We start from the raw sequence: 27,597 nt of genomic DNA, 5'->3' as shown, positions 1-27,597 counted from the left end.
TAAACATTTACCACACAAACACACTGAAGTCATTAATGCAGTTTTGTTAATTCCAATGGACTTTATTTCATCTAAAAACATACAGTTTCTTTCCTAAAAACATCCTTTACTTCCAGCTTTCCTTTCCCACATTTCATTTTCCCTTCCTTTAACATCTGACAACATCCTCTTTACCTTTTCAGACACTTTCCACAAACACTACAAATGGTTACATGTTCATTACTGCTCCAGGAATGTTCCCAACTACGTCTAATATTGGAATGCAACAGGCTACAAACTACTTTGTAAATGGTGATTAATAAGCAATGAATGGAAGTGATTATGTGTGGTTAAATAATCAAGACTCTCTGGTCTTCAGGAATGACTTGTTTCATCTACTCGGTGCACAGGACAGCAACTCCACGCTCGTAGAAGCTGTGTGGATCTTCCTTGGTGGCGATGTCAAAGTCGACAGTGAAGATGAGATCAGACCTGGTGAAGTTCAGGTACACGGGCAGAGTCACCTGCAACGAGACGAAAAACCAAACGTGATGAGTGGTTCAACATTTACCAAGGCAAAATCTGAATTTAACACCATTATTAGAATATTTTTCTAAATCGTTTGATTATTTGATAGGAAGGAGAATATCTTGTTCATACCGTGTGTCTCTTCTCAGCGTTGCTCTGCTTGATCCAGCGCAGCTGAGTGAGAGGCAGCTCAGTGGAGATGGAGGTGGACAGAGAAAGCTTGTTGTTTGCACAAGTAGCTCCCTGCAGTTTCAGACCTGGGAGAAAAAGGACATTTTGAACCCTTGAATTTTACAAATCTTTAGTGTACATGTACGAAAAGTTATTTCAGTGACATTAACTGGACTGCATTTTCAAGAGTAGTGCGAGTATTTGCCAGAATCTATTGTTTCTTTTAGTTTTTAACGATTGTGAATCCCCAAGGGAGCAGACAAAAATGAAAACAGTCCAGCACAAACCACATATATCCCATTTCATGCGCCACAATATAACTTGTTACACAACTCTAGAGTACAACAGATGACGTGCTGCCTGTCTTACCTTTGATGCCGAAGCTGCAGGCATCCAGTGTGGCACCCTGGGCGGTGGTCACAGTGACCTCCAGACACAGCTCTTCCAGAGACCAGCTGTTGGCCTGGGCCACATACTGGCGGGTAGCGGTGATGTAAGCCTCTGGCACAAACAGGCTGCCGAGGCACACGTGGATGTTCTGGAGAGGGAGGAGAAAAGAAAAATACAAGTACTGTGAGTGGCTTGGGCAATGAAAACTCACAGTCTGACTGAGGCTGTACACAAACGGTTAACAAAACAGCACCTTCAGTTCCTTTGCACCCCCGCTGGCAGCTCCCTGGGAGATCTGCTGCAGCTGTTTGATTCTCTCACTGAAGTCTGCCACCCACTGGATCACAGTCATGGCGGCTGGAACTGTGTACCGACACCAGCTGCGAGGGAGGATGCCTGGGGAGAAAGAAAAACAGGTGTAAACCAGTTAATTCCTCAATGTACAAACTGTTCAATGACACCTGTTTGGTCAAGCCTGACAATGGGGAAGAGTGTAGTGATTTACCCGTATTCATTTAAACTTTTAAAATTAGAGAGTAAGAAAGTAAGATTCTACCTTTAACAAGGTCGCTGATGAGTGTGCGCAGGTAGTTGGTCTGCTTCTTCTTGCCCTCACACACTTGCACCACATCGGACAGATCCTGACGGACCTCCTGCAGCATCTTGCCACCCATCTTCACCTCACGCTCAAAGAACCGGAACAGTGGGTCCTGGTGTTTGTGTGTTTGGATAAACAAGACTTTAAATCAAATACAGATGTTTGGCAGATGCATCGATAACACAAAGAAGATAAAATATTTAAACCTTTGCTTTTGTTTCTTTTCATTTTACCTCTCATTACCCCTCACGAGTCAAGCAGAAGGATTTTCAACATTACATTGTAAAGCTTCTTGTAGACAACACAAAACACTTAAGTCCCCAAAGTTCTGCTTACCAACCACCTCTCCCCTTATTACTGCCATTACCTTGATGTTCTCCACTGTGCGTTTGAGTGGATTGACCATTTGGGGCATGAGCTGCAGCCAGTTGCAGGCAGTGGTGTGGAGGGTCCTCATCCAGGCCGGCTGGGCATCGGCTGTGGACGAAGCGCGCTCCTTCTTCTCCGTCTCATAGGCAAGGTCATCCTCATCCTCCAACATCTGCATTTTCAGCATCTTACCCATCATGTCAGTGCCTGCGCAGCCCGGCAGAGGGAGGGAGTGAGTGGGGGAGGGAGGTGGAAGACAAGGCCGTGGTGGGAGGTAGGAGGGAGAAGAAATTAATAGTGGAACAAAGAAACAAACAGCTTACCTTCAGGGTTTGTTAATGTAAGAAGAAAAAAAGGAGTTGCACTAGACAGACAAATAAATGAGGACTACACTGGGCAGGACGAAAGACATTCAAGGCTTCAGGCAACATTTCAATCAAATGTTACATTTTAAGTTCCCAGGAGGATAAATTAACCACATTCTTGACTGGATCTGTAAAAGAAATGAATATAACCAATGTAGGGGAACAGGGTTGATGGAGAAAACTGGTGGGAGTCAGGTGATTCAAGGGGTGGATGCTTCAGGAGCTGGGATTGTGGGAGTTTGGAGGAGGTGTGGAACTCAATTGGAAGAAAAAAATAAACAGGGAGGGAGGATGAGACTGAGGGGGTGGGGAGGTGTGTGGATGTTTTGAATCCTAAACTGAGGGTGGGTTGGGGGTAATAATTCAGCAAAGCGACATGATGGCTGTGAAATACAGCTGCTGGAGGGTGAGGACACACACACCCTTCTTTTGGCAGAACACCTTTTGAAGCAGGATGGCTAAAACTACACAGCTAAATGACTATGATATACAACACTGTGATAAGGAGCTACTTATGATGTCATAGAAAACTAACAGGTGAAGTGAAGATGAGAGATTAGCAGAGGGAGCATTTGTTCTTTCCCACACACACACACACACACACACACACACACACACACACACACACACACACACACACACACACACACACACACACACACACACACACACACACACACACACACACACACACACACACACACACACACACACACACACACACACACACACACACACACACACACACACACACACACACACACACACACACACACACACACACACACACACACAATTCTGCCCAAAGCAGACACAAAAAATAAGATCTTGATCTCCCTCCACTGAGTCACCCTGTCAGGATAAACGTAAAGATGCTAGAACAGAGAGAAAGATGGTTAATGTGAAAACATGAAATCTGGGAGATGGACTGAGGAAGAAGAACCAGGATTTGTTGTGGTCCAGTGACTGTGACACAGCACCAGAGTATAGATGATCACGACGATCGACTTTGCCGTACCCTGAGTGGTGAGCAGGACCTTCTCGGCATTGCTGGGCAACCCGAGCCAAGATGGAGTCTGAGTGTCAGGAAGCATCTCTACCCAGTGCATGAACTCCTCACGCCTGTAACAAAGCAAAATCATGAATAATTTTTAACCAGTTTAGGTCATCAGCAAGATGTTCGTTCAGTATCAATAACCCAGAATACACTAGTGTAAAGCCAGTACTGACCGAATGCCGTCGGGCATCTTGATGTCCTTGTGCCCATCAACCTTGAGAGCCAGTTTGAACTCGCTGTCAAAGCTTCCCTTGGTGAAGATTCGATCCAGGAAGGTGTTGAGCAGACGCTGGTCAAACTCATTGTCAATGCGGCCACCATAGATGGACAGGGCCATCAGCGTTTTCAGAGCCGCCCAGGGGATCTTGTCTGGTGCAATATTCTGACGACCCTGTTTGTGTGTGTGTGCAGAAGCAAAATGTATCATTTTCTGTCAAAACTCTATACAATCATAATTTATCTGATGAATTTTGCATTTATAAAGGTAAGAAGGGTATGAATTAATGGGTTGCTGGTAGAAATTTCAGTTGGCAACAAATAAATCTTACATGCAAAGATCTGTAAACAATTTCTGAAATGTTCTCCAACCTTAGCAGTGTCGTCCAGCCAGGTGTCAACTGTGTCACAGGCAGACCGCAGGTCAGACTCTCCAAACTCGTATTTCTTGGACCAGCCCAGTGGTGCATAGCGCAGACGCTCCTGAATGACTGCATGGAACCAGGCCAGCAGGAAATAGAGACGAGCACGCTCGTTGGGAGCCTGTAGAGGGATTAGTGAAAAATCATCAAGACTGAAAACTTGCAGGGAAGTGTGCAATAGCTTTATTGGTGATGATTAAGGTTTTGGTGGAAAAGTGTGAGTATTTGTGTTTGGTACGTCCAGATTAAGTCACCTTGCACATGCGAGCCACAGGGATGCTGCTGAAGGTTCTGAGCATGTTGGCCTTGACACCAGGAGGAGGCTCAAACACAAAGATACGACCGGCACGAAGCAGATTCACTGGAACCTGACAGGAAAACACAGAACAGAAACTTTGAGGAATGAAAGCAAAAAAGGAAATTTGGGGTTTGAAGAAGTTTCACTGAAGTCTTCAAGTCTATCAAGATTATGAAATGTTGGAAATATTATTTATAAGTGATGCGGTTTACCTTAGGGTTGATCTCCATCGTCAGGAAAAGCCTGAAGCTGGCATGAGGGTGCATGGAGTGGAGCTTCTTTTCCAGCTGCATCAGCCATCCAGGGGCCAGGTGGACGTTCTCCAACATCACCCACCTGCAGGGCCGAAACAGTCAGGATACCAGTACAACAAAACAAAGTGTACATGCTCAGAAAATACACAGAAAAAAAAAAAAGTTAAATAAACACCCACCTGCCAGACTTGACAGCAGTGTTAATGTCTTTGTCTGCCTTATTGAAGCCCTCAGCTGAACCTGTGGACAGTGTAAGAACACAAACATTTACGAACAATATCCTCACTGAACTTTGACTTAATGATCCTCTTTGTGTGTCAAGAGTATGAGCTTATTCATTCCTTACCGATAGAGATGGAGGTGATTTGTTTGTTCTCCTCAGCAGCCAGATCTCTGACCAGGCCGCTGGCATCATAACCTGGTACAGAGCACATCAGCACTGGAGTGCTGGGCTTTACCTACAGACAACAGAGGAATGTCAGAAACAGGTTAAACAACATCAACAACGCCAAACACCATAGTAGGGAATAATAGTAAAAGAAGTATTGGTTTACTACCTCACTATCCACGATATTAGCAAGGTCAAGAGGCTGCTCGATGATGTTCATGAAGGACTCTCCGAGCACCTTTGAGACGAAAATATGTGACATGGCCAGCAGACGATCGGGGCGGAAGGCTTGAATCAGCAGCAGCTGGTGCACTGCCTGGCCAATGGTAGCTGAGCAGGGAAGAGCAGATCAGGTCGTGTATACACAGGACATAAACCTCATTATTTAAAATAAATTTATGCTTGGTTAATCCTTCATTTGCAAAATATAAGTCTATACACTCACTGGACTGCTTCTCCTCTGTCCACAGATAAGGAACAGCCAGCTCTGGGGTGTTACTCTCAATCCACATGAAGAATTGCTGAAATAACAAAACAAAAAACAAAAGATATGACGATCGCTGATGCAGTTTGTATTCAAAGAAAGTCGTTTAATCAGATGCATGTTTATAAATACAAGTTGGTTAATATGCATCTTCTGTATAGTTATCTAAATATAAGTGATACCAGATTGACAGTATCTGTTTACACTCACCTCATCAGCCTCAACTTTGTCCACCAAGTCGCTGAATTCTGGCAGGCGGCTGAGGCGGACCATAGCCTCACACTGCTCAGTAGTCAGACCTTTCACTTTGGGCAGTGTCATGCCAGTCAGAACGATCTCTTTACCACGCAGGTAGTGCTGGAACTCTGAATCATAAGAGGGCTCGCTGGAAAGATAAGGATTGAAATGATTGAGATTTATGTTGTTTTATCTAACACTACAACTGATGGCACATTAGTGTTATACTGGCATCTTACCTGGTAATGCCCTTTAGGCTGATCTTAGCCAACAGCATGGCAAAAGTGATGTGATCCTGGTGCAGCATACCTCTGGCTGCTCTGTTGAACAGCACCTACATCAAAAAACAAATAAAATTAGATTCTGTATAACCAAAACCATCAAAGAGAAGGAGTCTCCTAAGTGTCTGGTTCAAACCTGGAAGAGGTCTTTGGTTAGGACAGCGAGTCTCTGTGTATGATCGCTGATGCTCTTCAGGTTGGGGTTCTCATACAGCACAGTGTGGTAGGTATCCAGGAAAAAGTGAAGGGAGTACTGGTACAGGAAGTGCATCTGTAGCAGGATACAAAGTATTTGTTTATCATTAGACATCATAAAAATATTTCTGATAGTACGTGTAATTTAAAGGGTTTTTATATGTTAAAAAGAAAATAAAATATGGGGTGAAAGTGCAAGTTAGATTGGTCCAGACCTGGTTGAGAGCCTCCATGGTGAAGTAGATGCTGCTGCAGGCAGAGGACAGAGACAGGTACTGCTGTGACACCATCTCCACCTCTGCCATGACGATATCAGTCTCCTCCACCTTCCTGGTCACCTCAGCTGCCTCCTTCTTCAAATTCTCCAGTGTGGTGATGATGGTGTCATCATCAAGGATGCGTCCCTTCACCTCATTGAGGGCCTGCAACAGGGACTTTTCCAGCTGACGCAGACGCAGTTGGAACTCACCTATAAGAGACGGGGGATCAGTTGTTCATTTGCTTTTTTCTCCACTGTGACTCAAGTCTGAATTATCTTGTAACCCCTGCCATTATCATCAACAGCTGTGCCCTGTGATTGTGTAAGCACATCTCTATCTTCTTGTCTCACCCTGCAGTTTGAGGAGGTCGGAGCGTTTCTCATCCACATCAGGCCTCTCAGCCTTTAGGACCTCGTTGAGACACTGGCTCTGAAGGCTGCTGCGTGTCACAGTGAAGTTGACAAATGTAACACGAGAACACAAGTCTGGTGCGAACTCGACCTGCATACACAAGAGACACCATATAGCACAGATTAACTTCTTTGTACAATCATCTTAGTGAGGGAAGTGCTCCATTTCAGTCTGAGACGAATACGATTGAACTGAATTAATTTTCTTTAATAGACTGTTAATCGACGGGTACCTATAGAAGTCTGTTGAATCTAAGTCACTGTCAACTCACCGTTGGGTCTCTTGTAGAAAGGAAGATGACGAACGAAGGAGACAAATCGATGTCCTGGTCTCCAAGGGTGATGAGGACACGTCCTCCAGTCCTGCGGACCTCTCTGTTCAGCACCGGGTTTAGGATGGGGTCGTAACTTTCTACATCCTTAAGGGCAAAAAAAGAAGAAGAACTGACTATAAATTAACAAATCCTTGATGAAAATGAGGGCTTTGCACAGTGAGTAAATAGCAAGTGCACAATGAGATGCTGGCTGTGTGAGGGTGCTGTTCATACCTGGACCAACAGTGGGTTTCCGAAACGCAAAGCACTCTCCAGGTTCTTCCTGAAGGCATCGTCCAGGAAACTGGTTCTGGTGATCTTGCGGTCTTTGTACTCATTCATTATGAACTCTGTGGCCTGGCCTGATGGATCGATGATTAGTGGATACCTGGAAAGGTCAATAGCATGGAATTGATCAACATGGGATATGAAATCAACCTGAGGCTAATTAATGCTCAGGAATACTTAGTATTTTTATTCTAAAACCTAAAAACATTACAATGTCAGAGGAAAAAAAGATACTGACCTGTTGAACCTCTTGAGCATGATGGCGTTCTCAGTGCAGAGATCATCAGCTGGGAGGGAGTTGGCTTGCCAGCGGAGCCTCTCGTCAGCATTGGACAGATACTCAGTTCTGGCAATGTCTGTACGGAACTGTGTGGAAGAAAAATGATGCCAATCAGATATTTGAATAAAACATGTGCCCTGACGGTACGTAGTACATGTGAGGTCTATGTGAAAAGTTAAGTAGAGTGCTTAAGTGCACATTTGATGTCTTCTGACTGTGAACATAGGAACCAGAGTAACAAAAAAAAGTTCCTCCTAATGGTGATTTGGCTTAAGATTTGTGAGTGATAATCAATAATGACTTGAGCCTTGAGTAACCAGACTTTAACTACCTGAATGTTGGCCTGCTGCAGGTGGTGAGACCACGTAGTGAACAGGTTCTGTCTCATCTGCTGTTCAAAGTAACCGGCATATGTTATGAAAGCAGCGGAGAGCAGACAGTCTCCAGCAATGGTGGACATCTGGTTCTTGAATGTCTCGCTGGTCTTCTCCCAGCGGTCCCTTTCAGCTGACAGACTCTTCAGAAGGGCTGTGCTGCGGTTCACCTGTGATGAGAGAGTGAGAGTTCAGAAAAATGCTTCACGAGGCTTCAGTTTTAACTCGAGATTAATAGAGTGAACTAAACATTTGTTTGATGATCAGTTACCTTGGCCTCGACCGCAGCCAGGTCAGCCTTGATTGCCTGGGCCTCTGAAATGAGGACAGCGTACTCCTCCTTGTAGCGAGCAATGCTAGACTCCAGGTCTTTGATCATCTGCTCCACCTCCTCTGCCTTCGTCTTGTTGTCTGTGGCGTCTTCCTCAAGCTTCTGCAGTTCATTACGCAGAGGCTCCACGCGCTTCAGCATTTCAGCATAATTAAGCTAGGGAAATGATAGAAAAGTATATGTTAAAAGGAGTACTCTCTTTACCCAGTCAACATCTTTATGTTCATATTTTTTTTAGGTTTCCTTACCTGAGCAATCGCCCATTTCACCATAGGTCCGCAGGCCAGAGATGCCCTGTTGACTTGGTCATAGTTGTAGCTTGGGTTGGAGAGGTAGTTCTTCTTCATCTTCTCACGGATGGAGTCACTGGATTCAGTGGAAACAGTCCAGTCAGACGAGGTTTACACAGTCAAATACTCCAATGTGAAGTGTTGAACAATGATCATGAATCACAGGAAATTAAATATTGCACAAGATCATTTAGATTTTGTTTGGGATGGGGAAGGAGAGCGATTTCTACCATCTTCACTGTAAGAAATGAAAAATCATGTCAACAACCACTAACATTATAGACATCATCAACTTCATAGTGGTCGTTGCTACCATCAGCTGGTTTTCTGATTAAGCAAAAATAATATGCTAAAATCAAATTCTGATCATGGGTGTCACTTGATTAATACACTGATTGATTGATATAATTTGTGCTTCCATTAAGGACTGGACAGACGTTTTGACACCGGTACCTCATCTCCTCAGAGGAAAAGTTGACTATGCAGTTGATGAAATTGTCCCTGATAATAACTTGTCTGATTTTTTTCCAGTCACTGGTCTCCTCGCCCAGCATGAGGCAGATAGACTCCAGGGCCAGCTTGACTGCAGCTGGGGGATTGGTCATGGCCCGCACTTCTACTAGGTGCTGCCGCTTAATAGAACTCACCGCTAGTTAGGTGAAAGGGGGAATGTGTTTGAAAGAAAGAAGAAGTAGTATGAGGAGAGGGAGAATGGGGAGCATACAGGGCAAGAAGTCAGAGAGAGGAAGAGACAGAGAGGGAGAGAGCTTTAGTGAACAACTCCAGAATATTTGTTTTTCTTATTTCACCTGATCTCTTCAGCCTCGAAGTTAACAATAGTGGGGATGAAGTTCTCCCTCATGATGATGGAACGGATCTGCTTCCAGTCAGTCGTGCTCTCTCCCAGGAGCAGGCAGATGGACTCGAGGGCCAGCTTCACAGCCGCTGGTGGGTTGGCCATGGAACGCACCTCCACCAGGTGCTGTTTCTTAATGGACTTAACAGCTATCGGCATCAGGTAAACGAGGATGGGGATTATGAAAAGGATGGGGCAGTGATGAAGGGAGGATGCAGGTTAAGAATAAGCTGTTAACCAGAAGCCCTTCACCATGAATGACTAACTGATAACATTGTAGGCAAAATGTTTCAAGAAAGGCAAGTAAAGATTGTAGGACATTTATAAAAGTTATATACTTACATAAACTCATTCTGTAACAACAAAGCAAATATAGTATAAAGACTGCTGTGAGGAAATAAACAACTGTACCATTCTGAGCCTCAATAACAGCAGGCTCCACCTGGTCCAAGTCCTCTTTCACACTCAGCTGTTTGTCCTTGATCACCTCCTGCTGCTTGTACACAGCTTCCTGGATCTCCTGACTCATCACCTGAAATCAGATAATGGTAATGGAGTATATTTTAAAGAAATCAGTTAATCCAAAAGTGCAATGCAAGGATAAAAGGATCACTCCGCTACACTACCAAGAAGAAAATTCATCTTTCTAAATGTAAAATTTCTTCCTGTGTACCTTCTTCTTTTCAGCCTCCTGCTGGTCTTTGACCATCTTCTTCAGCTTGTCATTGGCAGCAGCGTTCTTTGCCTCCAACTCCTGGCTCTTGATTCTCAGGTCACGACGAAGCTCCTCCACCTGAATGAAAAGGCGCAAGTAGAATCAGGGAATGAGAAACAAGCAAATGAATCCATCTCGACTGTGGAGACCAACTCTTGTCAGGTTTCAAGAAAAATAGGTGGAATAAAATGGCACATAATCTATACAAGCACATTCAAAGTGAAGTAAAATACAAAATGAATGTACCTGATCGACAGTCTCCTTGATCTTGCGGAGACCAACGTTGAGATGCATCTGCTGCTCCTCCAGCTCGCTGCGTTTCTCATTGAACAGGTTGGCATACTGGTTAATGAAGTCCAGGTAGTGGCGAGGAGTGATGGCCATCGTGTGACCACCTCGCTTAGCCAGACGGTTGTTAGCCTGTGTATAGCAACATATGAAGTATGGATTAGCAAGCTGTTACATGTATTAACTTGGTTTAAAATGCCCTCGGTGGAAACATCCCTACCTGGTGAAGAGTCTGGTGTACAAACACACAGCCGTTGACAATAGCCTCGCGGTGGGATGGTGGCTGGGGCAGTTTGTCATAGACGATGGGCATGTAGTCTGGCACCTTGTAGTTTGGTTTCTCCAGATCCATCTTGCACGTGAACTCCTTACCCACCTGGTACAGGGCCTCTGTGGACCAGTCTCCAAACCAATTCAGCACACACCTAACGCAAAAAAAAAAAAAGGTTTTCAGTTAACTCAGAAACACCATCTTGTCATTTTAAAGTTGTAGTATCTACTCTCTGCTTGTGATGTAATCAGTTAATGTCCACCATGTGTTGCCGTACCTGTTGAAGAGGGCAGGAGATGTGGCAGCCCTGTCCTTCAGGCCCTCTGATGATGGGTTCATGGTGAAAACAACATGGAGGTTCCTGATAACCTGGCTGGTGAACCACTTGTACAGCTCCTCGTGTGTGTCGAGCATCAGGCCCTCTTTCTGGGCTCCCTCTTTACATTGAGTCATCAGGGTGGCATACTCATCTCCCTCAAACAGGCCAGGAACCTACGAAGAACAGTCAACATTAAACATATTAGGAAGCAGATACCAAATAGATACCTCAGAAAACAAAAAGGCAGTACTGTCCATCTTGTTCCCCAATGAGTTGCAGATCATAATGGCAGTTACCTCTCCGTTGGCCAGCAGTGTGTTCATTCTCTCAAGGAAACCAGAATCCAGCACGTTGGATTCATCCATGATGAAGGCAATCTTCTCGTTCTTACATCCTGAACGACGTAGCACTGTACGCAGGTCCTCATCAAAGTCCTCTCCAGTGTACTTCCTGTGTACCTGAAAACACATGCATACAAAAAAATCAATAAACAGACCAAAAAATGTAGTAACATGACCACAAAAATCTTCACGTGTTGAACCAACCTTGATCTGGTACACACTAAGTCCGTTCATCCATGCTACGAAGCGGGACAGGGTCGTCTTTCCTGCTCCGCTCACACCAATCAACAGGAGATGGCCCTGAGGCTGACGGAAGATTCTGGAGGAGGATATACATTTTTAAAATTTACTCCAAAACAATTATTTCAGACCTTAAACTAAACGAACAGCAGATGAAAAGACAATCAGCAGCTGGAGAAGCGGTTACTCACCGGTCAATTCTGAGGACATGGTCCAGCACTTCATTGAAGAGCACCAGAGGGACGTCCAGCTCCTCCTCATAGAACACCTTCAGACGGGCCTTCACATAGTCCCTCAGCTCCTCCTGTTCCACTGGGATGTAGTCCTGCATCCACAAACAATAAACTCAGTGAAAATGGAAATAAAAAATGATGAAGACTCAATTCTCAATATTTCAGCATCATTAGAAAAGCAGGAATTTCTCATCATGTTCAGCCTATTTCTAGTTTACCTTGGAGAGCCAGTTGCTGTAGAGGATAGGCCTGTTGAGGCCCTTGTCCTTATCAATGTTGGGGAAGTGTTTGAGAGCAACCATGTCGATGTTTTCATCTGTCCACCTTCTCTCTTCATCACCAACCAGCCTGGAAAAAGGTTGAAGACAAACAACCTTATCATCAAAATGGCCATTCTTAAAATACTTTTTTACTGCATTTATCACCCACTTTACCATATCAAGACTAATGAACACACTTTAATGTCCAACAGATTAACTGTTACCATAACAAGTCCCTTAAAACAATACCAGGGATAATAAAAACAGTCCCCTCTTGGAGTGTTAAAGCTCAGCCTCACCTGTCCTGGAAGAGACGGAGGGCTTCATGGGCCCAAATGCGGATGAGACCCTCCACAGGCAGATTCTCAAGTGGCCGCAGGGCCTCGAAGATGCCCCTCACCCAGCGGGTCATCTCTCTGGGAGAGTAGATGTAGTGAGGTTGGGTGTCCTGGGTGAACCGCTCCTAAATGGAAAAAGGGATTGAAATTAGATATGCAGGCAAATTAGTAACAGTATGAACAAAAGGACTTAAAAGTTTTATGTGACACATGTACAGATCGTAATCCCCATACCTGAGACATGGTATAGAACTCAACCATAGCAGCAGTAAGAGGATCTGCATAGGTACGCAGAGATGGGATGAGGCGCAGCATGGCACGGTTGAAGGTTCCATAAATCTGGGTTAAAGAGGCTGGACCTGGATAGTCCACATACACCACAGGAACATGACGCAGGAACCTAGAAACAGCACACCACCAAATGGTCACTGTTAGGGCTATTCATATTCATATTCATATAATTGTGTTATTAATGATATTATTGTTTTAAGCAGGTATGAAGTCTGAACTGCACCTGTGTGTGAGAGGCTTTCTGCCAGGGTCAGTGGGAGGATTACAGGCTCCAACAAACTGGATCCTCTCCAGTTTGACCCAAGTCTGGTCTGAGGTGCGGTAGAAACCTCCATGTTCAACCATCTGCAAAAAAACACAATATTTATTGTTATACTGAATTTAACATAAAAGGAGGGATACCACATTTTATGCTGCTATGACAGTCCTATAAAATAGCCAATGTATTGCTACAAACGCAATATTTCAGGTTGTAAAAAATATATCATACCTGTCTGATGAAAGAGATGACTCTCTGTGTGCAGTACTTGTCCATGTCTGGCAGATTGATCTCATCACAGAACAACACCAGCCACTTGCCCAGCTGGACGGGGGCGAGGACCACACCGTTGGGGGTACGGCGGTACTCGCAGTAATGATCAAAGGTCTTCAGCAGCAGCTCTGGGGTAGTGGCACTGGAGAAGTTCAGACCCACAACCTGGTAGAGTAGAAGGCGAATGTGGATATGTTGACAATGTCAAAATCTTTCCTACATTTTATCCCCTTTAATTTATACTCATTCTCTCTCATCCAGCCTCTCACCTCCATATCAGGCAACGCTCTGAGGGCACTGAACAGAGTCATGGTCTTTCCAGAGCCGGGAGGTCCACAAAGCACCAGTGGCTTGTGCTCTGCCAGCCATGTGTAAAGCAAAGCCTCATGGCGAACAGTGTCCAGGGTGGGAACCACAACATCAGGGGACGCCACCTTGTGGGTCTCTACCTCAATCTGGGGCACCTTGACCTGCCAGGACTGCCACTCACCCGAGATGCACACCTGCAGATTCAAAGAAAACGATGCAATGGTCACTCATATCATGAGAATAACATGTTATATATATATGAAATAACATGACTGCAGTAGTTTTAGGTAGATTCTCTGTATCTGCAAGTCACTGAAAGCAAACTATATTTTTTATTTACTCAAGAACCATTTATCACTAAGAGGCTGTACCTCATAGTCGATGATAGGGACATTGGGTGCAGCAGGGAGGGGTACAGTGGTGATGCGACGGATGTATTCTCCAAGCTCAGCCCTCATCTTCAGCCGTCCATCACCAGAGAAGGACCACAGCACAGCGTAGATCAGATATTTCTGTAGAAAGATAAAGCCACAAAAAATATCAGTTTTAAGAAAATGCACATATGTTTTGCAGTGATTAAGTTACACGTCTGTATAACAATAAAATCATATTAGATAGCATAACATTACCTGCATGTATTTCTCCAGCTGATCAATGGGCATAGGGAAATCAGGGTGGTTATTATTGTAGAGTGCCACATTACGGCAGGCCTGGTGCAACATTGAGAACAGGGAACCCAAGCAGCGCAGGCGGGTGAAGTCCATGATGTGCTCCATCTTGGAGGCATGCTCTAAGGCCTTGATCACCAGGCCTGTAGAGGTGAAGTAGGGCTGCAGGACAGCTGCAGAATCACGCTGGATCTAATGTAAAGGAAGGGAATAGGACATTAGTTAAATCAAAATAAAATATCTTTATTGAATGAATTGCTACAAATGTTTTTGCTTAAGAGGTCTTGTTTTTTGTAATAGTGTATTTTCTTTGCTTCAATTACCTGCAACATTGGTGATGCAGTCTCTTCCTCATCATCTGTGCCCTTTCTCTGGCGCTGAGCTTCATCCTCTCCCTCGTCCAATGGGATGCTGCGTATGCGAGCCAGGAAGTTGTTGAAGATCATGTCAGTGCTGAGGACGTCCTCACTGAACCAGACCATACCACAACGAGACACAGTGGCCAGGGTGGCATACTTCAGATCCTGTACTTCAAACATTACACGCACCTACAGAGAGAGAGAGAGAGAGAGAGAGAAATTTCAGGTCAATACACAGAACATTATTGTCTAATAAGATAAAAACAGACATTTGTATTTTAAGTGCCATGCACTTACATTTGGTGGCAAGCTGAGACGCTCTCCATTGGGCAGGGTGAGCAACTTGTTGTCATCCAGGACTGAGTTAAGATTTTCAACCCACTCAGGGTCAACATCACCATCAAAGATGATCCACTGACGTTTCTGCAATTCTCCTCGAACATTGTCAATGATCCTGAAAAAAAAGAACAAAATATTTTAAACCACAGTTATTTTTCAAAAAGTCCTACTTAACGAGATAAAGATGACAGAGCTGACTTAATAAAATGTGTTAGAGAACTCACTTCCTGAGGATGTGCGTGAACAACCCATCGGTCCATTCACGGGTGTTGGGGTCCAGGGTTCCATACAGGTGGTCTTTGCTGATGGCCTTGGGATCGATGATGTGGGCCACACCTTCAACACCCTCCAGCCTCTCCAGGGCCTTGAGCAGCACCCTCCATGCCATGGACTTCCCGCTTCCTGAGGGTCCCACCATCATCAGACCGTGGTTGATCTGTGTGATCTGGTACAGCTGGAGTACCTGGAATGGGATGAATGGAAAGTAGAGGAAAAGTTGGGGAAAGCCTAACAGTGCAGGCAGGGCTGTACAACTCACCATTACTGGTCACACTCAGTAAGATATACGTTGACTTAATTTGTCTATTAACTACATACCTTCTCCACCCACATACTGCCAACATCGTCACCGTCTCCATAGGTGAGGTACATCTCTGCACAGACTTTCTTCAACTCCTCCCTCAGAGCAGTCATCTCTCCACGTAAATACTGGACTCCAGGGAAGACGTCTGACAGCAAGCTGAACAGCAGAGGGATGTCCTCCGCCACCAGCTTGGGAACCATGGTCTCACACACACTCTGGATCAAGATCTACAGAAACAAGACACAGACTGTGTGAAATAACTGAAAGAAAGTACCTCAAATGTTTTGTTGAATTTTAAAAACAACATGTAAAAATTCCACACCTCCTGTTCTGGAAGGTTCTCAGCAATGTCATTCTCATCCACAACCTCTCCACGCTCCAGCTTCTCCTTTTTGATTCTCTGGATTCGCTCACGCTTGACATTACCAGCACTGATCAGCACACTCTTGAGAGCTCGGAGGCCGAAATCGTAGTGACTCTGGGATGACAGCTGCTCATCACACAGCCTGAAATGGAGGCAAGGGATAAATTCAGAGAAGAAAGTACCTTCAAATTTCTCTCAAAGCCACATGCATTTTTCTTAAACAGTACATACTTGAAAAAGGGCACAATCTTCTTGGCGAGGATCTCAGCTGTGCGGAAACCTTGAGAGTACAGCATGACCTGAGCAATGAGCTGGCGGTCGGGCTTAGTCATGGCCAAGCTACGGAACAGCTTCTTCAGATTGTCGGGCAGGTTAGAGCGGCCAGCGTAGCCAGGATTCATGGTGATGAAGATGGCCATGTCTGGACTGACCTTCACCTGCTTGTTCAGGAGCTCTGTGGTAACTGGCACACCTGAGGAGATGACAGATATATAGTTACTCGCAATGTAGTTCTCATGGAAACATTTTGTACAATTTGTGTTCTCTTAAATGTATATTTCTCTGCAGAGAGGAAAGCCATTTTGTTGAATCTCCTTGGACCCCTCTTTTAAAGGGAGTTGGTGTTCAAAGATACGGAATTGAATCTGGATATTCTTATTAAAGGACAGTCTCTCTACAAATTATGACACTTCCCATTTGTATTATACTCACTCCTGTCTCTGTTGGGGTTGCTGTGCTCCCTCAAGGCAACCTGGATGTACTGCACCTGCTGGGAAACGGCAGAGAGCATTCTCTCTTCCAGTCGGTTGAACTCATCGAAGCAGCCCCATGCACCCACCTGGCACAGACCCACGAAGATACGACCCATGGCCTAAAGAACAGAGATTTATAAATTAAAATGACCAATATGAGAAATAGATACATTCTTTAAAAAAGCAAATGATAAGCACAAGAACAAAGAGTGTGAAGGCAGTTGTGTACCTGGAAATCGAACGTCTCGTCACAGTTGAAGACCAGGACAAAGCGACCCAGCTGGTGACCGAGAGCTTTCACTGACTCAGTCTTCCCTGTGCCAGCAGGACCTAGATGGAGGATAAACTCAGTGAAATTGATCGTTGATATGAAAACTTAAAAAAAAAATCTAGATTTCCATTTCTTGTGTGTACAAAAAGCTTTCATACCAAATGGTGACCCTCCAAGGCGGGCCTCCAGAGCCTGGGTCATGGTGAGATAGCATCGGTCTGTCAGTGGGGTCTGGACAAGCTTGTCCTGAACACCCAAGTACTCAAAGCCATAGTTGAACTTAGCATTGGCCATCTGAATGGAAAGCTGCTGCAAGACATCTGTCTGCTTGGGGTCAAAATAGAAGCGCATCTGGCTGAGCCACTCGAAGGACTTGGGGTTGTCAATCTTGATCTTGATCAGAGCCCTGGTCACATCACGCTGGTGCACCAGCTCGGTGATCTACGACAGAGCAGAAGAGGGACTAAAGATACATTTTTTCATTGGAAAACAATTCGTAAGAATGTTTGAAAAAAAGATTCCCTCTAACCAGGTGCTCCAGTTTCCTCCTACGGAGTGGAGGCTGCTCCATCAGCACGGTGTCAGCCAACACGTTGAGGGTGGCCTCCACGTTTGTCTGCACTCCCTGCATGAGAGACATGTCCCCACCACCAGAGATGGTGGTCAAGGCAGACTCGATGTTCTCAGACCAGGCAATCTGAGTGGACAGGACCACCAGCTGGGCCTGTGAGGAGTGGAAACAGAGTAAAATTACAAAAATAAAATACATTGCCCAGTTTCCATTAATGCTGAATAACTATGTGTAGAGTAAATGCTCTCAATACCAACCTGGTAACGGTCAATCCAGTTGATGTACTGACTCAGGTCAACAGCTGTACCCTTGTTGAAGGATGCGACCTCTGTGACAGACTCAGCTAGCAGCTTGGCCAGCGTCACCCTCATCTCCTTCTCCACCAGTGTCAGCCACTCATTGATCTTGGGGTGCTCAGTGATGGAGACTGGTGTCTTGTAGAGAATCTCTTCACCCTCGCGGGAGGAGATTCCCAGCACCACAGTGTTGTCCTCGTTGAGCAGGATGCTAGAAACACCAGCAAACATCTTTTTGAAGTGCTTCTGCAGTTTGGCCACATTCTTGCTGTTGCCGATGATTTCCAGTAGGTCCTCGTCTCCCACGAAGTAGAACCTGGAAACAAAGAGAGTGTGATGGCTCATTAAAGGATAGTTAGTGAATGAATGTGTGAATCAGTGGAATTGATTACAAATATTCAACATAGATTTTTTTCTTGCTTTGTTTTTCATATCTTCTTACCTTGGGAATGAGGATCTTTCTCTCTCCAGATATTCTCCAAGAGCTTTCTGGATTTTTCCCAGAAGGTCAGCCAGTCGCTCCAGAGACCTCTGCACTCCCTGTATGTTCAGCACATCCATCACTAAGGGAGACTTTGACACCTTCTTCATCAGTGCCAAGAACTCGGTGCTGATACTGTGGAATAAAAACAGAGAGATAAAATAAAGTGTGTTCCAGTGTTAAATATTGTTACAATAATATTTTTTTATGGTCTGTTAAAATAAAGTGTAAAAATAAGGTTCCTTTATTTACCTCTGGAATCTCTGAGTTTCTACAGGCAGCAGATGTTTGATGTCAGCACTGCCGGTAAAGATGCCTTCCAAATAGACCCAGCGACGCTGGACATCAATCCAAACGTCAAACAGAGCCATGATGCGATTCAGCTTGTCCTCCCAGCTCAGAGCGTCTTCCTCAAACACCTGGGAGAAAGAAAGGAGAGAAGCAAGGTGTTGATGCAGTTCTGAAAACTTAAATACTTTTAAAATCTTAAAGAACACAACATGTCATTCAGTTTACCTTATAGTATGGAGACAACTTCATGGCAGACACGCTGTTAATATGTTCTTTGACCTTGTTGAAGAGGTCATCCCAGCCTCTAATCAGACGACACTTGTTCTGATAGTTCACCAGGTCGAGCTCATACGAGTTCCACACTTCACGGATCTGAGGACCAAAAAACACAGAATTATTATTAAAAAAGGTCTATAAACCAGAGCGTCATTTTTAATAATCCAGACTGAAAGCTGTAGATTATATAATAACGCTGCAAAATATCTTGAGGGTCTTTCTCTCACCTGTTTGAGGAACTCCTCCAAAGCCATCTCTCCCTGGGCTACCAGGAGAACATCCTTCACCACCATCTCATTCTTCTGCAGATCCACATCCCAGATCTGTCCCAGGGTCAGCTCTGACGGGACCCAGTTCACATGCAAACGCTTCATCAGCTGCTTCCAGTGGCGTTCCTTCAGAGCCTCTGATTTCAGCTCAATCACCAACATGTTAACCTGGTCAGAGGAAGGAAGAGGAAGAGAATTTAATAACCCATTTTAAGTTTTCTTGTGAGCAAACATTTGTGCTTAGTAGGAAAAACTAGCTGCCTGACCTTGAGGTATCCTTTAAGCATCCTCTGGACATACTCATAGGAGGCATACTGTCTCAGTCTTGCTTGGAAGTTCTTCAGCTGGTTCAGAAGAGCATCCAGACTCTGACGAAGCTACAAACATAAAACACCAACACAAAAATAGTTATATACCAAGAATTTGACAAAAAACTTGAGGTTCAATAATGATCTGAATGATTATGTCGATCTGTTACCTTGCGAGGCTGTACAGACACCCATGGCTGCTCTTTCATCTGGTCGATCTGCTCCCAGATCTTTGACAGCTCAGACCAAACCTCCTTCAGGTCATGCAGCTCCTCTAGTGCCACCTACACCACAAAGATTAAAAAAATAAATAAATAAATAAAAAAAAAATCAAAAGATTGTTTTCTTAGGCATCAGTACGGTTTTAAAACATCTATACAACTAAAGATAAGACCTGTAACTCTTAATATAACTGCTGGCATTACCTGCACCCTCTCTTCACTGCCACTGAGCAGACCAGTGTCAGTGAGCTCAAGAGCTTCTTTGGCACGGGCACACTTCTCCCTTTCATCTTTCAGACGGCCAAAGTTGCCCTCATAGATGGTCAGAGACTGAAGAGCCTCCTCTGGACGCAGGTTACCCTGGTGAACCATAATAAAAGTTAGACATCAAAGAAGCCAAAGTTTTTAATGTCAAACATTTGATATTGTTTTTACAAATTATTCCAGTCACAAAAGCAAATGCTTTAGATGATTTAATTTCTCTTACAGCGACTGGTTTGGTCTTCTCCCAATCATTGAGCAAGTCAGTGGTGCGGTTTTCCACAGCTTTGTCCTCCTGGACGATCTTCATCTGCAGGTTGGCCACCTGTTGCTGGATAGCAGTGTCCTTGCGCTTCATTATGTCACTAAAGGCACCCCATTCACCTTCGATGTTGTCAATGTACAGCCAAGACGGAGGGAACTGGAATCGCTGCTTCTCCAGCAAACGCTGTCCATTACGGTACAACTAGGGGTAAAAGGAAGATGAAGCTGATTAGCGTAGCAAAAGTTTTTCTTAAAACCTGAAGTTGGAGGAATGATTGGATATTGAAGGTTTTAGAGTAAATATTTGAGCACTTACATCCACATTTTTCTCAAACTGTTTGATCTTGCGTTTCAGGGTCTGCACATACGTAATGAAGTTGACAGCATCTGACGTGCTAGCCGTGTCCACAGAATGTTGCTCCAGTTCTTGACGAGACTATTGAAGAAACATAAAAAGAAACGTGATGAGGAAAAAAAATCTAGTTCATGGAAAATCTTCTGATCAGTGTCTTCTCTAATATGCGTTACCTTGGAGATCTGGCCATGGAAGTCCTGCATGTTCTGGCCGAGCATCTGACCAAACTTGCTCAACACTTCTTTGTGCCAGGAATCATACTTCAAGTTCACCTTGGACTGGACCTGTTGTCAGGGACAAATACAAACATTAATGCTTGCCTTAAAATAACAGACATTGTTTAATACTGTTAACTAAAATTTGGTCTTTTTTAACAACCTCTTCATGTAAAAGACTCTTTTAGAGATGGTCATTTGAGAATTGCTGTTCTTATATAGGACCTCGGACTCTAGGTCATTATTACCTTGCCATAGTCGATGACCACAGGTCCAAACTCTTTCCGTGTCTCTGCATTGTCAAAGGTTCCACGTGCTTTGCGGATCTGGACCAGCAGAGCCTGCCACTTGGTGAGATCTTCACCCAGGCGGTTGTAGATGTTCTCAGCTTGCATGTCCCACAAGCACTGGTACTGCAGCCACACCTGGACAGGGGCAACACAGGGATGAATCCTCACAAACTAATGTACATGACAGTGTATATTATACATGTTTATGATTAGCAATAAAAGTTATAACACTTTTTTTGTGTTGTTATAACAAGATGACTCTTACCTTCACATACTGTTCCACCTCACCGACAATGTCTTCTACTGCATTGTAGGCCTCCTCTAAAGCTGCAGGGCCATCTGGCATCCTAGTCAGGGCATTTCTGTAGAACTTCTCCTCCTCTGACAGCTCATAGTGAACTCCCACCTGGTGAGGAAGGACAGGTTAGCTTTGATCAAAGCAAAAGCACAAGTGTAACAGGACACAAAAACCACGTCCGTCTATATATCACGTCAGAAGTAGAATGAAATACAACGTATTTTGTGTTTGGCAGATAATATGTTCAAAGTATCTTGTGCTTTTTCACAGCCTTATTATTAAAACCATTCAGAAATCTCTACCTGGTATCTCTGGCTCTGGATCCTGGGAAGGGACAGGATGACCATCTTCCAGGCAAACATCTCCTGGTAGAGCTTGTAGCGACAGTCTTCAATTGGTGGGTTCAGGTAGATCACCTGGTTAGTAATCCTCAGCTCATGGACAACATTCTGATAAAAGAAAATATCACAATAGTCAATCAGCTTGTCAACGAATCCAAGATTTAGTAATGTATGACTGAAACAAAACAAAACAACAGAGTCACTACAGTCACAATGGCTACCTTGATCTTGGGCTCCCCTCCAGGTTTGTGGCTCACTTGTGGAGCCTCAGTGTCCATGTCCACATCAGCTTTGTCCTCTATCTGGCCACGGAGCACCTGGGTCCAGGCCTTTAGGCCAGCCTGCAGACGCACTCCCAGGATACGCTCAATCTATGAAAACAAAACAAAAACCAATCCTGTTTGAAAACCATTCATGCTCGCCATATGTAAAAAGAAAAGAATGGAAATATTTTGAACATTTAAACCTTTCAAACTCAAATAAATCACAATCTAATGAAATGACAATAAATAATTATTTTGTTTTGTGGTGCCAACCTCAATGTCAAGCTTGTTGACCCAGATGGGCAGGTTGGAATAGGAGTGGAGATTGAGGTCGTCCACAGCCTTCTGGACTCTGCTGAGGATGTCAGTGAAGGTCTTGTGATCAAACATGCATGTATCCAGAGAGCGAACCTCAAGATCAATCTTCTCCTCAATCAGCAAGAGGTCATCCACCTGGAAACAAAACAAACAGCAAAAAAAAAAAGTTTAGAACTAATGTTTTGGGTATTTAAACAAGAGCACTTGTTTCCTTCTAAAATGACACTGAGGAGAAGCTTTACTTCTGCAGGATGTATGCTGCAATTTTACAGTTATAGCTCCTCCAGACTGACCTTCTCCTGGAAGTTGAAGACTGTCTCAGCCAGCCTCTGGACATAGGGATCAAGCTTGTAGGATTCCCAGACCAGAGTGATACCTTCAGTAATGAGAACCTGAACCTCTTTCTTCAGCCCAGCCACCAGCAGGGAGATGGAGGACCTCTCCTCCACCTTCTCACAAGTGCGCTCGTAGGTGCGCACACTCTCGATCAAAGAGATGGCAAATGGGTACAGCTGGTTAGCCTGGTGGGCTTTGTTGACGATAGCCAAAGGAACACGGAAGCTCAACCATTTAAGGTTGCGGACCTCTTTGGACAAGGTGATGATCTCTGGGAGGAAGTTGACTTTAAGCCTGAGCATGTTTCCAGTACGCCCGCGGGCACGGGTATTCTCAATTGTGAAGATGCGGCCAGATACACCAAGGTTACGCTGCTGCACCTGATTTACAAACGAAAGGAATAACAAATATTTAGAAACAGAAAAACTGTCAAAAATAGAAAAATGAAGCAAAAACTACAACTTTTATTAAATGTTATTGTCAAAGATATAACATTTGATTACATACCTTACGAGCCCAGTCATCAAATATCTCTTGGGTGTTCAGTTTAGCCCTGAAGCTGTCTCCATCCTGCTTCAGCTTGAGCCCCTCCACATGGTTCTCCCAGCCTTTTCCCAGGACATCCTCCACTCTCTTCATATATGCAGTCAGCTGACGATCGATCTGCTTGGCCCAGATGATGGAGCCGGACACAGGTGGCAGGTCTCGGACATGGCTCATCTTACAGGCCTGGCTCTGAGGATACTGCACTTTAAACTTGTCGTGCAGTGACTCAATATCATCCTTCACACGCTGGATGAGTTGAGTCTGGTACTCCCGGATGGCACCACGGATGTGGGGACGCACAAAGAGAGCATTGAAGCGGGAGAAGATGCGGAACATTTCGTTGGCGTTCTTGGCGGTTCCCAGCTGATCACGCAGGCGGGCGGTGATACGGGTCTCCACACGGTCAATGCGTTCATCATAACGCTTCATGGCAGCTTCCCAGGCTTCCATGCCTTCCTTAGACACATCAAGGCCATCGACCTCTTTGACATTCTCATATGCCAGGTTGACCTCCTCGATAGCATTGGCATCGGCAGCATCAAAAAGAACTCCAGCTACCTTCATGTCCTGAGGCTCAACTGTCTCTCCAGGGGCATGTTGTGGCACAGCAGACACCTGAAGACAAACAAGTAGAAGAACCATTTCTCAGTCAAGTGTGGATGAAGCCAGATATTAATTAACAACATTAAATACATAAATATATAAATAAATAATGGTAAGCCTGATGGTGATTTACCTGAGGCCTCAGCACACGGACAATCACAGCCCTCAGCTGCTCGTGCTGCCTTCTGAAACGTCTCATGTGATCCAGACGTGACTGGAGCTTCCTGTGGGCAGGGCTCAAACGCCACACCATCTTCAGGTTCTCCTCCCTCTTTCTCTTCACAATGTCCCTCAGAAGCACCTGCAGTTTCTCATACTCATCCTCCCAGGTCTGGAACACCTCGAAGCATGCCACCATCACCTGCACAGGAACATTTAAATAGGCATTTAAGAAGACATGTAACGTTTTGAGTAATTACGTAAGAGTGTACTTTTCAGGGAATACAATAGGTTTTAGTTTCAGCTTGAGACCCAAGCACACAAACCTTTTCAAATTCCTCGTAGGCAACATGCATGAGCTTCCTGGTGCCCAACACCTTGAGGAGCTGGGAGCTCAAGTCCCTTGAAATGGCCTCCACCAGACGCAGTGCTCTCTGGATAGGGTACTTGGTGTTCCTAATCTTTTTCAAGTGAGTGAATATGGCCATCAGGGCCTGACGGATCTTATCGAGCTCAGAAGCAGAGAGCAGGTCATTGAGAGGGAAGTCCTTCATCAGAGGATTGTAGTCATTGACGGTTTCCACAGCCTGTTTCAGACCTGTGAGAAGTACAGAGAGGACAAATAATTAATCATACTGTGGCAGCAGAAGTGAAATGAGCCAAAGAAAATTTGTTTTCCGCTTGTTGCCACTCACCAGTGTCGGTGTCAAAGCTGACAGTAGCATGGAAACGTTTGCCGTGTTTGAGGATGTCCAGTGTGAGCAGAACCTCAGGGCTCTCTCTCTTCTCCTGGATCCTGTTGAGGGCTCTCTCCAGATTCAGCCAGAAACTGATCTCCTGCAAGGCTGTGCCTGAAGCTGGGTCACGATCAAGCTTTGTCACCTTAAAAAAGTACAGGTGCAGACAAATATTTATTTTAAATATTTTAATTTTAGTTATTACATGGAGTAGAACATCATTGTTTTGCTTGTGAGGGAACTATGGGAATGTTTCTTACCTTTTGGATCTCCCTGATCCAACGGTTGACTCCAGATTGCAGCTGGTTGAGGAAGGTTGGGTCCTCCACTTTGTCGCCAAAGTCAGTGACCTTAGGCTTCTCCCCACGCTCATAGAGCTGCTTGGCGATGTTGGTGATGATAGGGTGGATGAGCAGGCTGATCTCAGGAATTTCAATATTCTGCTGCAGGTGGAGAAGACCCATCTCCAGCTCAGCAATCTTTTTCTCCACTGAAGGCGCCATCTTATCCCCATCTCTACAGGATTAGGAGAGATTATAGTGTAAATGAATGATCCATTAATGTTACATTGTTCCTTCATGCAGGTTCACGCCTAAGCTTTTTAGATGAAAGGTTTCAACAAAATATAAAGACACTTTTTAGGATTACCTGTCTGCCTTGCCAGACTCGCGGATGTAGGACTTGAAGAAAGGAGCGACAGCATTGCTGATGAAAGAGTGGAGTGTCTCGTAGGGAGAATCCTCACTCAAGGTCAGAACTCGAACTTGGGTTGATATGGGCTTGTCTGCATCGATGACACCTGTCCTCTTGATCAAAGCCAAGCTGCAGTGAAACAAAGGGTGAAAAATTAATAGTTCAGGATTAATAGAACTGCACAATAAGTTGAGGATGAGTGCTATGCAGTAAACTAAGAATCTGCTTTCTTAAATACAGGTTACATGAATAAAGGGAAGCACTTTTTCAGTTTTACTGATGAAATCACATGCAGTTGCATGGCTGAAAGGAAGACTCATGTTCAAAGCATTAGTTTCATTACCTGTTAGACTTGATCCCATAGTGTATGTCAATGCTGACATTGTAAGTGATGCACTCCTTCTCCTCCTCTCCTTCATCTCCAACGTCCTCTGTGTGAGCAACATAGAAAATCTACGTCTTAACTGAACAAATAAACAGACGGCTCATAAAGTCATATTCTTTACACTGCCAATCTTAATCAGTGTGTGTTTGCAATACCTGATGTTTTTCACCATGCAAGTTACTATTTTAAGACTTGACTGAAGCAGTAAGGACTGATAGTTCAAGGCCAATAAAATGACTCTGCTGCTGGTTTTATCTGAATATAAAAAGCCACGTTACAGCAGGATGACAGTGCAATCTGACACTCAACTGCTTCCACCCATTTATGTCCCCACCCTCCTTCAGAAGTGAGGTCATGGTTTGAAGGGAAAGATAGCCATCTGTAATCTCTGCATTGCAGCATTTGTATTCTTAGTGCAAAAGCATGAATAGGTTGGAGAAGTTACTGTCTGGCTGGGAATCCAAATCCTACAGGCTCAGACTGTCGCTATCATACTCAGTATCAGGAGATCAGGACTAAAAATATTAGTGAAGGCAAGCAGCTCTGAAGCTTAATTTGCCTGGAGAAAACTGCATATCATGTGTTCATTGACACAAGCTGGTTCACATGATAAACCCGCAAGAAGGTGCAGACAACATGACTTGGAAGTGATTACAAAGGATTCATTCTCTTTCAATGAATATGATGCTGTTGCTTGCGTCATTTTTATATCCAGAGCTGGGGGCTTTATAAGCACAGTGTTTGTTCTATTCTCTTTTACACAACACAACAGTTGTCTAAAAGTATTAATTGAATGTGCTTTATAAATAATCAGAGCAAAGGTAATGCTCACTTGCAATGAATTCTACAGTACCTTAGCTAAATGTTTATAAAATAGGTCTTAATTTGACCAGTTTTCACCCTTTAAATGATATCCAACACTGAGCAGCTTCATTGCAGTGTATTATGCTGTCATGAGCTTTTTTTTCTCCTCCCCACCCAGTGTGGCGTAGTTGCCTTACAATTAACATTGTCATGGACGGTGGTAGCACGCTAGGCTAGCACTGTTATCGAGCCGGCTGTCAAATAATGCAGGTTAGCTCACATGCACTGTTAACTTAGCTAACTAGCAGCGGATTTAAATACATTTCGCTTGTGAAGAATGAACGGTTAAAGACAAATTGCGTTCATATTGTATTAAAACTGAACAGTCATGTTATTGATATAAAACTAGCTAGCTAGGCTCTTCTGCCGAGATGTACCTTTGAGTGCACTTCTCTCCACAAGGATGGTGTGAAGCTGAGGGTCTGCCAGAAATTTCCTCATCTGCTCCACGGCGCTCTTCTCCTCCAGGGCGGTTTCCAGTGAGGCCGGGGCCTCGCCGCCATCTTCCAGGAGCAACGGTACCAATTTCCGAATGTGCTTCTGCAGCACGGAGGTATCAGCGACCGTCTGAACGGCCGACACCTCCATGGTGCCGGAGTTTTCCTCCGTCCCCCCGCCGTCAGACATGCTTTGAAGCGGTCAACGACGACCGGTCCAGGCGTGAAAGTGAACAAAGAACCAAGGCTGACGTTAACTGACGAGCTGTAGTGACTACCGAGCTGGTCAGAGGCTGACTGCCGCTGTCAGAACGCCGCAATCGGTACCGTCAAGTTTATCAGCGCAATGGATTGTGGTACTTGTAGTTCAAGAGTGATAAGTATTCAACTAGACTATGCCAGCCGAAAACT

General features: G+C 44.5%; 1 protein-coding gene across 1 annotated transcript; it reads right to left on the bottom strand.

The window, feature by feature from the left end:
- Positions 1 to 36: 36 nt before the first annotated feature.
- On the bottom strand, positions 37 to 27,500 carry dync1h1 (dynein, cytoplasmic 1, heavy chain 1). The gene is made up of 78 exons (XM_084380412.1): positions 27,127 to 27,500; positions 25,844 to 25,931; positions 25,456 to 25,629; positions 25,068 to 25,323; positions 24,766 to 24,952; positions 24,397 to 24,668; positions 24,045 to 24,272; positions 23,270 to 23,923; positions 22,720 to 23,142; positions 22,382 to 22,561; positions 22,067 to 22,216; positions 21,807 to 21,953; positions 21,472 to 21,612; positions 21,165 to 21,341; positions 20,875 to 20,985; positions 20,663 to 20,782; positions 20,309 to 20,548; positions 20,026 to 20,181; positions 19,771 to 19,884; positions 19,559 to 19,669; positions 19,251 to 19,460; positions 18,973 to 19,119; positions 18,709 to 18,875; positions 18,418 to 18,591; positions 17,937 to 18,291; positions 17,638 to 17,832; positions 17,267 to 17,549; positions 17,067 to 17,167; positions 16,797 to 16,956; positions 16,317 to 16,557; positions 16,044 to 16,227; positions 15,736 to 15,948; positions 15,363 to 15,601; positions 15,097 to 15,253; positions 14,764 to 14,988; positions 14,402 to 14,632; positions 14,144 to 14,284; positions 13,733 to 13,966; positions 13,422 to 13,628; positions 13,155 to 13,276; positions 12,875 to 13,040; positions 12,602 to 12,765; positions 12,261 to 12,390; positions 12,001 to 12,134; positions 11,774 to 11,888; positions 11,525 to 11,686; positions 11,187 to 11,401; positions 10,859 to 11,063; positions 10,597 to 10,770; positions 10,309 to 10,428; positions 10,047 to 10,167; positions 9,589 to 9,784; positions 8,738 to 8,855; positions 8,430 to 8,645; positions 8,116 to 8,328; positions 7,743 to 7,870; positions 7,451 to 7,604; positions 7,175 to 7,321; positions 6,843 to 6,993; positions 6,448 to 6,701; positions 6,174 to 6,308; positions 5,996 to 6,090; positions 5,730 to 5,904; positions 5,481 to 5,556; positions 5,205 to 5,365; positions 4,994 to 5,105; positions 4,827 to 4,887; positions 4,606 to 4,729; positions 4,350 to 4,463; positions 4,046 to 4,216; positions 3,631 to 3,848; positions 3,419 to 3,522; positions 2,034 to 2,242; positions 1,625 to 1,778; positions 1,322 to 1,464; positions 1,048 to 1,216; positions 640 to 764; positions 37 to 503 (listed from the first exon to the last, which is right to left on the bottom strand). The coding sequence occupies exons 1-78, from the start codon at positions 27,374 to 27,376 to the stop codon at positions 375 to 377; spliced, it is 13,923 nt and encodes a 4,640-aa protein (XP_084236538.1). The 5' UTR covers positions 27,377 to 27,500; the 3' UTR covers positions 37 to 374.
- Between the last annotated feature and the right edge of the window lie 97 nt (positions 27,501 to 27,597).

This window comes from Pagrus pagrus (assembly GCF_965226575.1).
Source record: "Pagrus pagrus genome assembly, chromosome: 18".
NCBI lineage: Eukaryota > Metazoa > Chordata > Actinopteri > Spariformes > Sparidae > Pagrus > Pagrus pagrus.
The sequence above is the reverse complement of the archived record's forward strand: the minus strand, read 5'-3'. Positions and strand labels throughout refer to the sequence as shown.